This window comes from Spinacia oleracea, chromosome 1 (genome assembly GCF_020520425.1).
Source record: "Spinacia oleracea cultivar Varoflay chromosome 1, BTI_SOV_V1, whole genome shotgun sequence".
In the NCBI taxonomy this organism is placed as follows: Eukaryota; Viridiplantae; Streptophyta; class Magnoliopsida; order Caryophyllales; family Amaranthaceae; genus Spinacia; species Spinacia oleracea.
Genome location: NC_079487.1, coordinates 62,682,484 through 62,698,585, shown reverse-complemented (window position 1 = coordinate 62,698,585; position 16,102 = coordinate 62,682,484). Strand labels below are relative to the sequence as shown.

At 35.3% G+C, this 16,102-nt stretch overlaps 2 protein-coding genes across 5 annotated transcripts; both read left to right on the top strand.

Annotated features, from left to right (window-relative positions):
- Positions 1–529: 529 nt before the first annotated feature.
- LOC110799037 (uncharacterized) lies at positions 530–9,325 on the top strand. 4 transcript variants are annotated; one of them, XM_022004237.2, is made up of 3 exons: positions 530–897; positions 2,173–2,466; positions 3,835–5,011. In XM_022004237.2, exons 1-3 carry the CDS (start codon positions 764–766, stop codon positions 4,091–4,093), a joined length of 687 nt encoding a protein of 228 aa, XP_021859929.1. In that variant the 5' UTR covers positions 530–763; the 3' UTR covers positions 4,094–5,011. The 4 variants fall into 4 exon arrangements, with proteins under 4 accessions (XP_021859929.1, XP_056682908.1, XP_021859930.1 ...); XM_056826930.1 differs by lacking the exon at positions 3,835–5,011 and adding an exon at positions 7,975–8,883 and having other exon boundaries at positions 540–897; XM_022004238.2 differs by lacking the exon at positions 3,835–5,011 and adding an exon at positions 8,835–9,325 and having other exon boundaries at positions 546–897.
- Positions 9,326–9,464: 139 nt separating this feature from the next.
- LOC110799028 (putative calcium-transporting ATPase 11, plasma membrane-type) lies at positions 9,465–15,177 on the top strand. The gene is made up of 7 exons (XM_022004229.2): positions 9,465–10,140; positions 11,275–11,329; positions 11,429–13,374; positions 13,452–13,607; positions 13,695–13,866; positions 14,002–14,300; positions 14,421–15,177. Exons 1-7 carry the CDS (start codon positions 9,952–9,954, stop codon positions 14,730–14,732), a joined length of 3,129 nt encoding a protein of 1,042 aa, XP_021859921.1. The 5' UTR covers positions 9,465–9,951; the 3' UTR covers positions 14,733–15,177.
- The last annotated feature ends 925 nt before the right edge of the window (positions 15,178–16,102 follow it).

The following is a 16,102-nucleotide window of genomic DNA, read 5'->3' as shown; positions in this document are numbered from 1 at the left end:
TTACAACAAAAAACATCTAACAAGGATCGAACACCAAACCTCTTTGTTAAAAGTTACATTTCTTATCATCTTAACCAACTACAACTTATGTAATATTTTTCCATATAATCCTATATATTCGTTTTACAATAAAAAAATACTTTGAATAAAAGTGAATGCAAAAAAATGAATGATTACTTAATTCATAAATGTACAATTATTACTTTGAAGAAAAGGATCCGACTTTGTTTAGATTTTTGGATGTGGGGTTTAATCGGGGAGGTTGTTGATCGGCCACTAATCTTATGTCACCACCGTAATTTGATGATGACACCATCTCTACGTGCACATATTTTATAAAAAAACCCGACACATATTTTATAAAAAAATCCGAATAAAAGTCAAAACCCGAATAAAAGTCAAAATCCGGGGCAACGCCCGAATTACATACTAGTAATTTATAATATCCGTGCATGCATGAGAGTAACTATATGCCACACGCCAGCTTCGTGCGTGCATACTACGTTCCTCCTTGTCCCCGCGCATGACGAGCCCATATGTGGCAATTTGTACCTCGCTTGCCACGGTCGTCTATACGGAGTATTTTCTTGCGCACACCGCCCACACACCAACCGTGGAATGACTGAAATCTGATTTATTATCGCTTTTGTGACGTTTTGTCATTTTCCCCTTGAACTTTGGACCTCCTCACCACCACCAACACATAGCGACTAACGAGTGCAGTGGTGGAGACGTCAAAAGTGTAAGAAGGTGAGAGATTAAGATGTCGCTAGTAGATTACGCATCTTCCGACGAAGAAGAAGACGCCTCCGTTATAAATGACCAGCACCGCCGTCCTACACCGTCAACCACCACTTTCTCCGCCTCTCTTCCTCCACCCACCGTCCTTCAGCCTCAGTAATTCTCCTCTCTCTCCCCTTTATTTGCCTGTATTTCTTTGCCACTAGGGTTTTTTTTCTTCACCTGATTTTCTGTAATTTTGCGTGCTGTTGCTGCTCAATTGTTTGTTGATACTATATTGTTATGAATTAATGCTTATTGTTGGAAAATTTACCCAATTTGTAGCACTATATTGCATTAACTTCTAGTTTTAGTCAAGAGGTTTTATTGTAATTGCTGATTTCTTTGGATTTTGTTAGGTTGGACAAATATTCTTCCAGTTGTTTGACTGTTTCCAATAGAATTGTAAAGGCTTAACTGAGTAGGAAATCTGGAAATGGTATAACTTATTGATGGGGCTTTCAGAAATGATGACAAATTGGGATCTCCAAGAGCGTTTTCTCTGTTGGTGTTTCTCCGTTTTCGGCTGAGTTCTTAAGTGTCTTGGACGGTTGTATAGTTAGAGAGTTCAACATACATTGATTCATTTAAAGTGGAGTAGTAATAAGTTGTAGCAGCAGGTTATAGGGCATCAATATGGATTTCAATTGGAACTTTGGAAGATGAGTTTGTACTTTCTTGCTGTATTTACTGGATTCCAAGTATTACATTTGTCATGTTCCAACTTCCTTGAGGGAAGAGTTCTATGGTTTTGCGTAATCCATTCGTTTGGTCTTTGAATGCCTTGCTAGAGTACTTAATCTCTTGAATTCATCGTTGAACCAACTTAATCTAGAATATTCTTTCTTTGAAATGAATTAGTAGATGTAAACACGCCATAAGTTTGAAAAGTTTTTTTTTTTTTGAAAAGTTAAGATAGTATTAAAAACAAGTTTTTAATTGCATAGACTTTCCTTGCTTCTCGTAGCAAGTGTGCAGTGGAACAGTCATGGAAAAGTCTACTACTGTTTGACTTTTCTATGCTAAGTAAAAACTCGTGAAGGCTTGGGGCTATAATTGGCTCAGTTTCAAAATCTCTTTGTTGAAGAATTTTTTTTTAGTAGCCGGACTACTTTAGGATCTGGAAACAGGAATGTTTTTTCTTTCCCCTTTGTCTTTTGGTGTAATAATTGGTTACAGTTTTCAGGGTCTTACTAAGTATAACATAGGTAACTGGTTTAGGACCTAGTACCTTTTTGTTTTTGATTGTATTCCTCAATTAAGTGACCTGATGTGATGATATTGTCCTTTTTGAGTCTTTGTTGTTGACTTCTTTAGAACTATCAATTTTATTTCTCCATCAACTAAATTTATGGGAGAGTTTCTTGACCATCCCAAAGCTAACTTTTGCAGTTCAATGAAACCATCATCTGAACTACTATCCGAAGATATCTCACCTTCACCTATTGGGAAGCTCCCTGATGCTTCATTGCTCTTAAGTTCTCCTCTCTCATCTCAGCAAATTGGTAGCGATCACTCTTCTCGAGTTGCAGCTGCTATGGCCGAGAACGCATCACGCAAGAGAGAAGCAAATGGGTCAAGTTCTTCAAATGTTCGTGGTAAAATTCCAAGAGGGAATTTGCCACACAAGAAGGATATTCCAGATACTAGCAGTGGTTTGTTGATGCCTCCACAGCTTCGTGGAAGGTGAGTTTTCTAGTGTGTTGATTTTATTGGTTTCTTGTGGTTTCTTTTTGCTTGTCCTTACTTTTTCTTTTTTCTATGTTGGCAAGGTTGCCAAATTAATATAAGAACACTTTGTTTATGATTTATTTAGCTTGACTTGAGTTGCAGTTTTATTTCTTGTCTACTGAAATAGAAAATGATAGCATTTATGCTTAGAAAGGGTTGACCAAAACCCATAACTAGAACGGTCAGTATTTGACTATTTGGGGTGTTCATTAGCGGGTATCCTCTTTTCCGGGTACCCGAAAATCCGGGTCGTGTCACAGGGTACCCGTAAAAAATTATGGACCAAAGTTTCAACCATATATAGACAAATAAAAATCTAGAACCATCCAAATTCTCCAACAAATTCGTACAATTGTGTTGTTTATAAGAGATTAAAAAAAAGGAAGCGCAAATACCGAATTAATACTCTGCTGGAACTATAAATAAGTGAAAAATAAACAAAGGAGTACAACTCAGTTGTTTGAGTGCAAAGAAGAATAATACAAAGTAAAAAAGATTGAAAAATATCAAATTATAGATCTTGAAATTTGTTTGAGTGCAGTAGACCAATACTATGCGCAATTCTCGAATTTATCTCATTCCACCTTCGTAGCTTGAAATAGATATTCATTACCAGTATTTCTCAATTGTAATTAATTGCTTTGATTTGATGTACTGGAAGATTCGGTTGATTCCAAGCATTCTGAAGTCACTTCTCTTTGAGAAACTAAGAATCACCATTATTTATCAATGATGTTTTCGTATTTTTCCAGTGATAAGTAGTAAGCGAGATAAACTTTGATAAGCAGTGAGTGAGATAAACTTTGATAAGCAGTGAGTGAGATAAACTTTGATAAGTTGTGAGTGAGATAAACTTTGATAAGCTGTGAGTGAGAAAAGAAGTTCAGAAACCAATAGAGAGGAAAGAGATGAAAGCTACATGATGAGTGTGTGACTGAGAGTGTTGAGATTCCTTCAAAGTAGTGGGTTGTTAATTAGTCAAATAAGTTTTGTTAGTAGGGAGTTATCCCACGATGCTAGGAATTAGTTGCAACATATTAGGAGGTTTAGTTGTTGCTTAGGTTATTTAAATAGATTTGTTTTCGTTTCATATGTGAGTTGAATAGAGCAATTAATTTCTGATTTTTGCTATTCTTTTCCCCTCTCTTCTCTTGTGTTTATTAAAAAAAAAGAGGGTGAGACATTTTTTTTTGTAACGTGTTCATACTGTGAGAACACGTTACAAAAAAAAATGTCTAAGGAAAGCAACGTAGATTTCTTGTATTTTTTTTTATCGTGAGAGTTACTTGTTGGGAGTATGGCAATTAATGGTAGTGGTTCTAGTTCTCAGCCCCTAATCCCATTGTTTAAGGGGGAGATTTACCATTTATGGAGTCTCAAGATGAAAACTATGTTCAAGTCGTTCCTAGCACAAGCTGAACCCGATCCGGTCAAAGGCTACGGAAAAATAGGAAGAGAGATGCAAAGGCTCTGTTCATTATCCAATCGGTATTGGATGATGAAATTTTCCCACGAATTTCTGCTGCGTCAACATCGAAACAAGACTGGAAGATTATCAAGCAAGAGTATTTTGGTGATATGAAGGTAATTGCTGTAAAATTACAAACTTTTCGTACACAATTTGAGAGTTTAACAATGACAAAAAAAATCAATTCAAGACTATTTGTCTAAAGTGTCTTCAATTATTAGTCAAATGAAAATATACGGTGATAATATCTCAAATGAGACAATTGTGGGCAAGGTGTTGAGGAGTTTGAATAGTGATTATAAACATATTGTGACTGCAATTTTAGAGTCTAAGGATATATCAACTTACACATTTAATGAGTTGATTAGTTCATTTATGGCTTATGAGGAGAGAATGGATAAGTGTACGGATGAAAATGTTGAGGAGAAAGCCTTTCAAGTTAAGGGGCAAATGTCGGGTGATTGGTATTATGATGAAGGTTGTGGTCGTGGTTGTGCTCGTGATGGAGGTGGTTGTGGTCGATTCGAAGGGCAACGTCAATCCATGAGTAGCATTCAATGCTACTATTGCAAAAGGTATGGTCACAAGAAGATAGGAGTTGGGATAAGCAACGTGATGAGAAAGAGCAAACCAAAATGTCTAAGGAGAAGAAAGCAACATCTTCTAGTCGTGTGTTCTTGTTTGTCGAGAGTTCGTGTTGAGATTAAAAAAAAAAGTATCGAGTTCAAGTCGGAGTCCACCGCAATATGGATTATTGAAGACAATAGCAATTGTACGTGATTTGAATCAAGGGAGGATGTTAGCTTAATGATTCAAATTAATTAGACAATATTTTGTTTGTTAGAGTTTTTCTAGGATTCAGTTACTTAGTGGTTTACTAAGTCATGGACCAATGGGTCAAAGATCATGGGATAAGTTTATTGATTTTATTAGTTAGTGGGTCATTATGGGATTATGCTTCCCTTCATTTTAGCTTTTTTTTTTTTGTCAAGCACGTGTACTTTGGTGAATTAATGCAATGTTATTAAGTTATTTCTTTCTCTCTCTTTCACGTTCATTTTTACAACATGGTATCAGAGCAAAATCCAGGTTAGATCCTAGGGAAGGAAACCAACAAAAAGAGAGAGGTTAAACCAAAAAAAAAAACATTTCTTCTGTTTCTGGGACATTCAATTTGTTAATGGAGGAATTGAAAATGGTAGAAGGAGAGGAAGAGATCTTTTGCGGCATAGGTTTCTATGTTCTACCGGGAGGATGCATCGCGGCCGTTGTTTCCTTACAAAAAATTTGTTGATGATGGTGATTATGTGCATCATAGTGAAGAGAAGTGCTTCACAAGATAGTACGGAGAGAGGTGCTCCAAAAATATGGTGTTGGTGATAACGTGCATCAACAAAATTGAGTAAGTGGTGATAATGTGCATCACAAAATTGGAGGAGATTTTCGTCATGGCAAAGGAAATCTCAGAGGATGACAAGTAGGAGCAAACAAAATATGTTTTTGCTTCAAATATGGAGGAAGAGAGCAGGCTCTTCTAAACAAGTCAGCGTGTTTTGGTGTTTGCGGTCCAAGTTAGGTATTATTTGTGATTGTGTGTCCGTAGAAGATAGCAGACTCTTCTGAAGTTAAAGAAAGTGTTCATGGAAATTGTAGGGTGTCCAAGTCAATCAAGTTTTTATTTGGCAGTAGATGTTTCAAGTCCACAGCAAATGGAAGTACGAGGTCAAGCAATGAAAATGATGTTAATTACCTACTTTGAAGAAAGGGAGTGTGTTGAGATTCCTTCAAAGCAGTGGGTTGTTAATTAGTCAAATAAGTTCTGTTAGTGGGGAGTTATCCCACGATGCTAGGAATTAGTTGAAACATATTAGGAGGTTTAGTTGTTGCTTAGGGTATTTAAATAGATTTGTTTTCTTTTCATATGTGAGTTGAATAGAGCATTTTATTTCTGATTTTTGCTATTCTTTTCCCCTCTCTTCTCTCGTGTTTATTAATTCAACAGAGAGAAGTGGAAATGACAAGTATAAAACCCATAGAATTTGACCAACATATCCGGTACATTACCAAGGGGAAAAACATTAGCGGGTATTTCGGGTACCCGCTTCGACCGTACCCAAACCGACCCGTTTTTAGAAGCAGGTCGGCAGGTAATTATGAACACCCCTAGTTTGTATGTAGCAATATCTCATGTGATATGCTGCATACCCTTCCATCTAGTCGTTGATTTTGCCCTGCTCTCATCAACTGCTCTATCAGTCTATCACCCATGCTTTGATCCAGCCTAGTTAAATCTATTCAAATATTAAAATCCTTATATTCCATCAGTAGACTTTATTGGTTTCTCTACTCTTTTGGCAAAAACCTTCACAGGTGTAATATAAAACACAAAAGAGATGCAAGTGTTAGATTCCTAAATATAGACCTCCCCATCACACTCCAATTCCCCATATTAAAAAGACATCTCTCTGAATTTTTGATCTCCTGTACATTAAATATGAGTTATAACTTATAACATTCAAATTGTAGAAATCTCGACTAACTAGCTAAAATATTATTAAAGTTAGTGTCTTAATAAAAACCTAGTCTAAAATGCCGCGAATAAAGGAAACAGATGACTGCATGCCTGCATCCTTGTGCTTCTCACCTTGCATGAGAACTAACTGATTGCTGCGGCAGAATGTTAGCACTATCATAATCTTTTTTACTGTTCTGAACAAAATAAAAAAGTAAAAAAATTGTTGAGTAGTTATTGATAAAATCATCAATATCCCTTGTTCTGTTTTCCAAGAAACAAGTCCTTTGTTCTCTATTTCCAATTTGGCCTATATCTTCATGATGTATTGGCTGTAGTGATCCATACTTTTGTGATAAGTTTAAGCACCTGGAAGTGGATGCGTATTCCAGGTGTCTTTTAGAATCCTTGGATGGTTTGGGAAGTCTATCATAAGCATATTATTTGGCATCATGGCATGTTATTTTCCTATATTCTTGTACATGGGTACGAATCTGGAAAGAGAAGTTTATCTTTCGAGACAGATACTTTTGTTTATTAGTGATGTGGCAGGTACTCATGGAATGTTTGTTTGATAAGGTACTCCGTAATACCGTAATAAGCACATGAGGATACGAGTTGGTATTCCTAAAGCACAAATGCCTTGTTTGTTTAATGGGTTCAGGAAGGGAACTGGATTGGGAACATAAGTGCCTTATTCTTACCATTTAATTTCCCTGGGTTCATGGAGGCATGTATTAATACAGAGTACTAATTTAGGTATGAAATGACAATTAACCTTAATGATGAAAGAGAGAGGTTCTTTAGTAAGAGTATTTGCGCAACTTATTATGTATTCCCAAAAATATCTCCATCACAAACCAAACAATATTTGATTGAATTTCCAACCACCATTTCCCGCTCTTTTATCCTCAAACTCCCAGTTCCTGAAGGTTTGCCACCTAGCAAGAGATAGAGATAGTGGAGTTGTGTAATGTGTATTCATGAATCATGATCATAATGTCAATGAGTAGGTAATATCTCTCATGCTTTGCATGAATGGAAGTAAGTTAAACTGTGGTGGACTGGTGGTAATCTGGTATGGAATGAATGAAAGTCTACTAAGAGCCCCCTTGTGAATAATTTGATTGCACTAAGCATGTTCTACTTCTAAATGGAAAAACCGAAAACATCGCTGAGATTTGATAGTGGTCTAAAGGTCCGTTCTATTCGACTTATTTTGTCTCCAACTTATTGTCTGAACTTATCTTATATAAAAGAAAACTTATTTTGTTTGAATTAAACTTATTTGTGTTTGAAAATGTCTGAAATAAACTATTTATTTTTTCTGAACTTATTTTGTCTAAAATAAGTCAAAGTAAGTCGAACAAAACAGAGCCTAATCGTAGACCATTTAAGAATTAAGTGCAATATTTTCCTAAAACAGAACCTTTGAGTTGCAAGAGACTGATGCTCTAGTTGTATTACTCTATTACATTAGCAGGATTGTCAATGATAGCTCATGGTGGCAGCTGCTGGATGCCTGAGGCAAGTTGTCTCATACTTGGGTCATCTTCTAGATTAAAAGAAATGGAATGAATCTGAATAATTAAACCCGATTCCTGGATATATAGTTATAAACTATCATTATGATTTATGAACAAATTATTCACGGGATGATTTAATAATTTGTTTAGGGGTGTGAGTAAAATATGTGGTCATTGCTGTATATACTTTAGCAAATAGTTGCCTGTGGGAAGTTGGTAACAAGTGGATCATGTGATGAACAAAATGATGAACTGGTTCTTAGAATGTGCATTGTGCAGACTGTTAGTTAAATTTCTGACTGTTGGTTTTTTATAGTTAGATGAATAGTAATGAGTTAAGATCTGCAAGTAGGCTCTCTGTTTGATGTACTTTAACACGCATATTCAACTACCTTACGTAGCAGGAATGAGTAAAATTTTAGTGATTGTGTGAGTATCAGTAGAATTGTGTTTTAGATCATGGTGCAGAGACAGAATGATGTATAAGGGAGAAACTTTAAGAGAGGGATGGACAATTTTTAATACTAGAAAATGATGTTATAAAGCGTTGGAATGTGTTAGGTCAAATACTTTTTAACTTCTGTAATATGCGTTTGCCTTATGCAGATCTTTAATAGTGCAAATGCAAATGCAATTTCTATTGTTATTTTATGGAGTATAATATTGTCTTTAGCTTTAATATCATTGTTTTTCCTACTGTTTCTTGATTGTTTAATACCAGAAAGTTTAGATGGAATGATGTTTCTTGATTTTTACTGAAAAATTTCATCAGAACTTTGCACAAAGTCCTTGCTTAGTCTTTGGCTGATTTTTATAGGAGCAATGTTGTTACCGAAGATATCAACAAGCTTTTTGTTCGAAGAAATTCTCAAGGAAAGTTGTAAGCTGTATGGAGAATTTTCCTTGTCGTGCTATCGAGGTTTCTGAGCTTCTGATGTGGTGATATATACTTTTACCGCCTTTTGAAAGATTGTTGTTACCTCTGGGACTATCCGTGATTGTGTTTTACCTGCACTAATTAAGGTCTGCAATGGTCGTATGCCAACTCTTCTACCTTTCCTGCCGATGATGACACAGTTTGTACTATAGCCATGTATTTTGTAGGTTTGGTGAATGATACAAGAGATTTTTCCAGAGTTAGTATGCTGGAATTTTTTCGTGTTAATGTTGAATCGCGTCTGTCTAGGTTGATATCATGCACATTTGTTGCTTATGTTCTGTTCCGTTGTAAATACCCCTTCATTCCCAAGAGATGAAGCTACATTTGATTGCATATCATGTTGAATGAATCGATTTGAAACACCTTAACCAATCAGTTTCAGTATTTTAAATTTCACGTCTCTGTGGTCGTGTCCGTAATCTCCATGGTTTTTTTTTATGGTTAATGGGTGACCTGAGAAAGTTCAAAGTTGAACTAATCCAACATCAAACAATCTTCTAGCACATGAAAATGCAATGGAGTTGAATCTTCTATCATGGTAATAGTCATTGAATGTTTTCAACTTCCAGTCTATTGTCAATTAATTTTATTATAGAAATAGATTAATTGGTTTACCAAAATTGAATCGTTTTGGGTCAAGCTTTCAAGAAGCACGGGAATTTCATATTTATGTTTAAATGAATAAAAGGTAATTAGAGCAAATTAAGTCTATAAAATACCAGCGTGTGAACATTAATGTCCTATAAGATAGGGAGACTAGATACGTAAATTAATCCATTCGTGGAGAGTAGATTTACTTATGTTTTTTTTGTCAAGTTTCCCAGTACACGTAAACAATCATAAATCCTCCCCATAGAATAGGATCTTTAAATGCCTTTCTGTTATAGAGCTTCCTTTAAGCATGTCATAATTCCAACGCAAACTCATCCTTTCTTCATAACCGAAAGATATATTATTTAATTGAATTAATATCTTAACCATTTTTGTGTTATCAATGAGTTTTAAGAGGATGGAGAAATATTTGAGGGAGAACTTTGATGTTGAACCAAAGAGACCTTCAGAAGAAGCATTAAGAAGATGGAGATCAGCTGTTTGGCTCGTTAAGAATCCTCGTCGACGTTTTCGTATGGTTGCCGATCTTGCTAAGCGTCAAGAAGCCGCCCGTAAACGCATCAAACTTCAGGTTTTTTATCCCTAATTCTACTCTATTCCTTTCTCATTCTCTAATTTAGATCTCTATCTTTGTGCTAATTAATTAGCTTTTTAAGATCAAATCTTTCTTCCATATAAACACTATTATACTTACTATTGTGTCTCTTATTCCTCGATTCTTTTTTATTCTTTTCACTTTGATTCTCGGGTCAAAGATAGAATATTTGGAACTATTTTTCTATAAGAGAAAAAAAAATATTTCTTATTTTGTAAACTTGGTATCAATATTGATTTCATGATATTAATTTTCAACACTATTTTTAAGTTTTTAACCGTATAACTAAAGCTAGGTTGAGGTAATATAGCATGAAATTTATACAATTATAGACAAATTAATTTTAGGGAAGGTATAGGAAAGATCCGCCATTGTATGTCGCGAACCATGAGAGCAAAAGGTGTGCATCCCGTCGTGTAAAATGTCATCCTTTCCATATTCTGGTTTGGATTAATTATGATTTTATGAACTGAATTAGACGTATGGACATTAAAATTTGGATCCTAACGCCACAAATCAGTTACAAAACTAATATGGCGGTCTAATAATAGCACATTGTAAAAAATTTAACGTGGAAAAAGTCTTGCATGTGATTTGTTGGCCGAAGAATAAATGATAATATGATAATGAAAATGTTAAGCAAGTGGAAAAGTAACTGTGTGAGATTGTCAATTGAGACGTGGAAGACATCTTTCTTTAAATACATATATTCGGTCTTATAAACTGAAAACAATTTACAGTTTGACTTTCACTTACGGTAAAAAGTATTTCTGAAGTAATTTTTTGTATTTATACTTTATAATGTACTACCTCCGTTTCATAAAGTTCTTTACGCTTTGGAAAATGTGTCCAAAGTATAAAAACTTTGACCGTAAATTCTCACCATTATATACATCAAAATGTTACATCTAAGATCTTGTTAGATTGGTCTCGGGATATATTTTCAGAATATCAAATTTTTTAATTTTTTCACATACGAAATTGGATATATTAGTAGTTAAATATTGCATTGGATTCCGTGCAAATAGTAACTGTAAATATCTTTTTGAAACGGAGGTTAGTAGATGATAATGGTAAAACATGTTAGTAATTTCTGTTTTGATCTTACAGGAAAAGATACGAGTTGCTTTGTATGTACAAAAAGCTGCTATACACTTCATTGATGGTACAAATTCAATAGCTAATTCATAATTGTAAAAGTTGCAATCTTATGTTACTATTTCTTTTCTTTCTAAGTAATTATCTCCTTTATTGTTACGCACAGCGGGCAGGAAAGAGGAATACATAGTGTCAGAAGAAGCCAAACAAGCTGGATATAACATTCATGCAGACGAGCTAGCATCCATTGTTCGCGGTCACAATTTAAGAGACTTGAACGCTCATGGTGGAGTAGAAGGAATCGCGCAAAAGATTTCTGCATCCTTTAAAAATGGAATTGACTCAAATGATACGAAACAAAGAGAAAACATATTTGGTGCTAATCGCTTTGTAGAGAAACCTGCAAGATCTTTCTGGAACTTTGTTTGGGACGCGTTACAAGATTTGACCTTAATCATCCTATTGGTATGTGCTGTTGTTTCTGTAGCAGTAGGTTTAGCAACAGAAGGGTGGCCAAAAGGCATGTATGATGGGTTAGGAATAATACTTAGTATTGTTTTAGTAGTTATGGTAACTGCTGTAAGTGACTATAAGCAATCCTTACAATTCAAAGACTTGGACAAAGAAAAGAAAAACATTCAGGTACATGTTACAAGAAATGGACAAAGGCAACAGATTTCAATCTATGATTTAGTAGTTGGAGATATTGTTGTGTTGTCGGTAGGGGATCAAGTTCCTGCAGACGGACTTTTTGTCTCTGGTTATAACTTATCTATTGATGAATCGAGTTTGTCAGGTGAGAGTGAACCAGTTCATGTTCGCAAAGAGAAACCTTTTCTTCTCTCAGGAACTAAAGTACAAGATGGATCAGCTAAAATGCTAGTTACTTCTGTTGGTATGAGGACTGAGTGGGGATCTTTGATGGCAACACTTGAGGGAGATACAGAAGAGACACCACTGCAAGTTAAGCTGAATGGTGTAGCAACTATCATCGGTAAAATCGGTTTAGGGTTTGCAGTTGTTACATTTTTGGTTTTGGTAGGTCGGTTTATGGTGGAGAAGATGATTCAACATGAGATGAGTAATTGGTCTTCAATTGATGCTATGAAGCTGTTAAACTACTTTGCTACTGCTGTTACCATAGTTGTTGTTGCAGTTCCTGAGGGACTACCATTAGCTGTGACTCTGAGTCTTGCATTTGCTATGAAGAAACTGATGAATGATAAGGCGCTTGTTAGACATCTCTCAGCCTGTGAAACAATGGGATCTGCAAGCTGTATTTGTACCGACAAAACAGGGACTTTAACGACTAACCATATGGTGGTTACTAAGTTATGGGTGCAAGATCAAGTTAAGCATATCTCCAACACAAGTAGTCATTTAGATGCTGTGAAATCATCTATATGTAATAGCGTTTTGGATACACTTCTACAAGCTATATTTCTCAACACTGGCTCTGAAGTAGTTAAAGGAGAAGATGGGGGAACACCAAAGATATTAGGCACTCCAACTGAAAGAGCAATCTTAGAGTTTGGGTTGCTTCTAGGAGGCGATTTTGATACTTTCCAAGAGGAATCGAAGATACTTAAAATTGAGCCATTTAATTCAGTGAGGAAGAAGATGTCGATTCTTGCTGCTCTTCCTTCAGGTGGTGTGCGAGCCTTCAGCAAAGGTGCATCAGAAATAATATTGGAAATGTGTGACAAGGTTTTAGATCCTAATGGGATACCAGTAGCATTATCTGAAGAATCGAGACAAAATATAACTGAGGTTATAAACAAATTTGCATCGGAAGCATTAAGAACCCTATGCATTGCTTACAAAGATATGGGAGACAAATGTAGTGAAGATAGCAGCATTCCTGAAGATAATCTTACATTGATTGGAGTTGTTGGGATAAAGGATCCAGTTCGTCCAGGAGTTAAGGAAGCTGTTGAAACTTGTTTAGCTGCTGGGATTACTGTTAGGATGGTTACTGGGGATAATATTAACACTGCTAAAGCCATCGCAAGAGAATGTGGAATCTTAACTAGTGATGGAATAGCTATTGAAGGCCCAGATTTTCGCAATATGAGCCCCAAGGAGATGCAAGATATTATCCCAAATTTACAGGTATATATATTGCACATCAATTATCAAAACAAGACAATGAAACAGTAAATTATAGAATGTACATTATGGACTTGCAGGTGATGGCTCGTTCAATGCCATTGGACAAGCATACACTAGTGACCCAATTGAGGCATAACAGAGAAGTCGTGGCAGTAACCGGGGATGGGACTAATGATGCTCCAGCGTTGCATGAAGCAGACATTGGACTTGCCATGGGAATTGCAGGAACTGAGGTTTCACTTAATTTTCTCTTCATATTTGTATATGAAATGTAATTACATTGATTTATCATAATATGTTTTTCATTACATTTCTTACAGGTTGCCAAAGAAAATGCTGACATTGTCATCATGGATGACAATTTCGCAACCATAGTAAAGGTTACTCGCTGGGGTCGTTCTGTTTATGTAAATATACAGAAGTTTGTACAGTTTCAGTTAACTGTTAACATAGTTGCTCTGGTTACCAATTTTGCTTCTGCTTGCATCACAGGTACGTTCATATAACATCCTTTATTTTTTTGGTTTTTCATAGGCGTCTGGAATTACTTTTTTGGTTTTTCGGACAAAGGGAGGGAGTTGCTACACATTTATGGGTTTGTTTATATGGTATTTGCACATGTTGCAGGGTCTGCTCCTCTTACAGCAGTTCAGTTGCTCTGGGTAAACATGATTATGGACACCCTAGGAGCTTTGGCATTAGCCACTGAGCCACCAAATGATGAACTAATGAAGCGGCCACCTGTTGGGAGAGACGCCTATTTCATAACCAACATCATGTGGAGAAACATTATTGGTCACAGCATTTACCAGTTGGCTGCCCTTGGAGTTCTCCAGTTCAATGGAAAACAGCTCCTAAATCTCATTGGACCAAATGCCACTAAAACTCTTAACACCTTCATATTCAACACCTTTGTGTTCTGTCAGGTAAAACTTATAACACAAACTAAAAGCCAGTTTGTGTTATAAATGCTGCTGTGATTTGTGAATGTTGCTGTGATTTGTGAATGTTGTGAAACCTCATTTTGAATGTGACATTGTTTTCAGGTATTCAACGAAATCAACAGCAGGGACATGGAAAAGATAAATGTGTTGAGGGGAATATTTAAGAACTGGGTTTTCATGGCCATCATATCCTCAACAGTGATGTTTCAGGTAATAATCGTAGAATTCCTAGGCACGTTTGCCGACACGGTGCCGTTAAACTGGAAGTTGTGGTTGCTGAGTGTAGGAATTGGAGCAATAAGCTTAGTAGTAGCAGTTTTGTTGAAATTTATCCCAGTTGACAGCCTTAGGTATCCTACTACTAAGCACCATGATGGTTATGAAGCACTGCCTAGTGGTCCAGAACAGGTCTAAACTTGGACTAACACTAGTTCTTAAGTTAAAAGCTTTTTCATATCAAGAAACCATTATTAGGAAGCATAACACAAGGCTCTTCTTCACCCTACAACAGGTTGTACCATATAAGATACAACCCAACGCTATTTTTTTCCAATTGCTAATTGCTTATTTGATTGGAGAGCTTCCAAATGAGCAAATATAAAGCCTTGGTTTTACCTCGCACAAGATACAAATACCGTACAATCGGTTGAACATAGAAAATTTCCGGCATAACACTAGTCATTTTTGAAATGCAACATTATTTTATTTTTCTCTATTTTTATGTAGTTGAAAATTGCATCTTTGTAGATTACCTTGCAATAACAAATGTAGTTTATTTCACATAAAAGTTTGTTAATTTGTGGTGTTAAGTTACAAGGCATGATATATGAAATACAGAGGATCTTCATCGTATACACAATTGTTTTTGCAAAGTGTATGGGAAAATAAATGATATTAGTTGTATCATACATAAATTACAGCCGGTTATATTTGAGTAGAAATTTACACGTTACTTAGTATTGATCATGTCAACAAAGTGAAATTGTTTTTACTCCATACTAAATAGAAATATGCAAATTAAAATTTGCAAGATAATACATACTCCTATTATTGTTATGTTTTCCCCTGATTTCCAATAATGCAAATACATAAATTTGAATTTTCATTAGTATCTTATTATAAAAAATAAAATAGAAATATTTAGAAATATAATACAGCATGTGGCAGGAAATAATAATGGATAATATTTGAGAATAAAAAAACAGCAAGTGGCAGAAGATAATAACAACATTTGGAACATATTATCTGAGTATTCATAGAATGACGAGCTTCCTAAGCAAAGCAAATGATTTGAATGTTGTCAACATTTTATATTTTCAATTTCCTACGCGAGACAGACAGACAGAGAAACTCAAACCATTAACACACATGGAATTGTGGCTTCCACCACCAAACCGTTCTTTTTTCCTACTATATTATACTAGTAACTACATGCTCCTTGACTTCTATCGCATTGTTTTAAGATTATTATCTCCGTTTCAACATTCTCATTTAGACACTATCATCAATTAATTTTGATAATCATTCTTTCACCATTATGTAAGAAAAAGCATAGGCAAATGAGATCTTGTTAAATTCGTATAAATGCGAGGATTTCAAATATCAAATTTTACAATTTTTACTTATACAAATTTAGAGATATTAATGTGTAAAAATAAATATTGCATATATTGTGGAACGAATGTAGTATTAGATTAGATCATACTCATTTTCTACTTAAATATTATATTACGGATGTATTTTATTCACCTAATCTATATTATTAAAGCGGAATGATGATAAAT

What these genes read in the sequence shown, in the direction of transcription:
- LOC110799037 (XM_022004237.2), top strand. Translation starts at nt 764, where the DNA reads ATGTCGCTAGTAGATTACGCATCTTCCGACGAAGAAGAAGACGCCTCC. An exon ending in CCCACCGTCCTTCAGCCTCA is followed by an intron (nt 898 to 2,172) that starts GTAATTCTCCTC and finishes TAACTTTTGCAG; the next exon opens with TTCAATGAAACCATCATCTG. An exon ending in CCTCCACAGCTTCGTGGAAG is followed by an intron (nt 2,467 to 3,834) that starts GTGAGTTTTCTA and finishes TAGTGGTTCTAG; the next exon opens with TTCTCAGCCCCTAATCCCAT.
- LOC110799028 (XM_022004229.2), top strand. Translation starts at nt 9,952, where the DNA reads ATGAGTTTTAAGAGGATGGAGAAATATTTGAGGGAGAACTTTGATGTT. An exon ending in GTAAACGCATCAAACTTCAG is followed by an intron (nt 10,141 to 11,274) that starts GTTTTTTATCCC and finishes TTGATCTTACAG; the next exon opens with GAAAAGATACGAGTTGCTTT. An exon ending in ATATTATCCCAAATTTACAG is followed by an intron (nt 13,375 to 13,451) that starts GTATATATATTG and finishes ATGGACTTGCAG; the next exon opens with GTGATGGCTCGTTCAATGCC.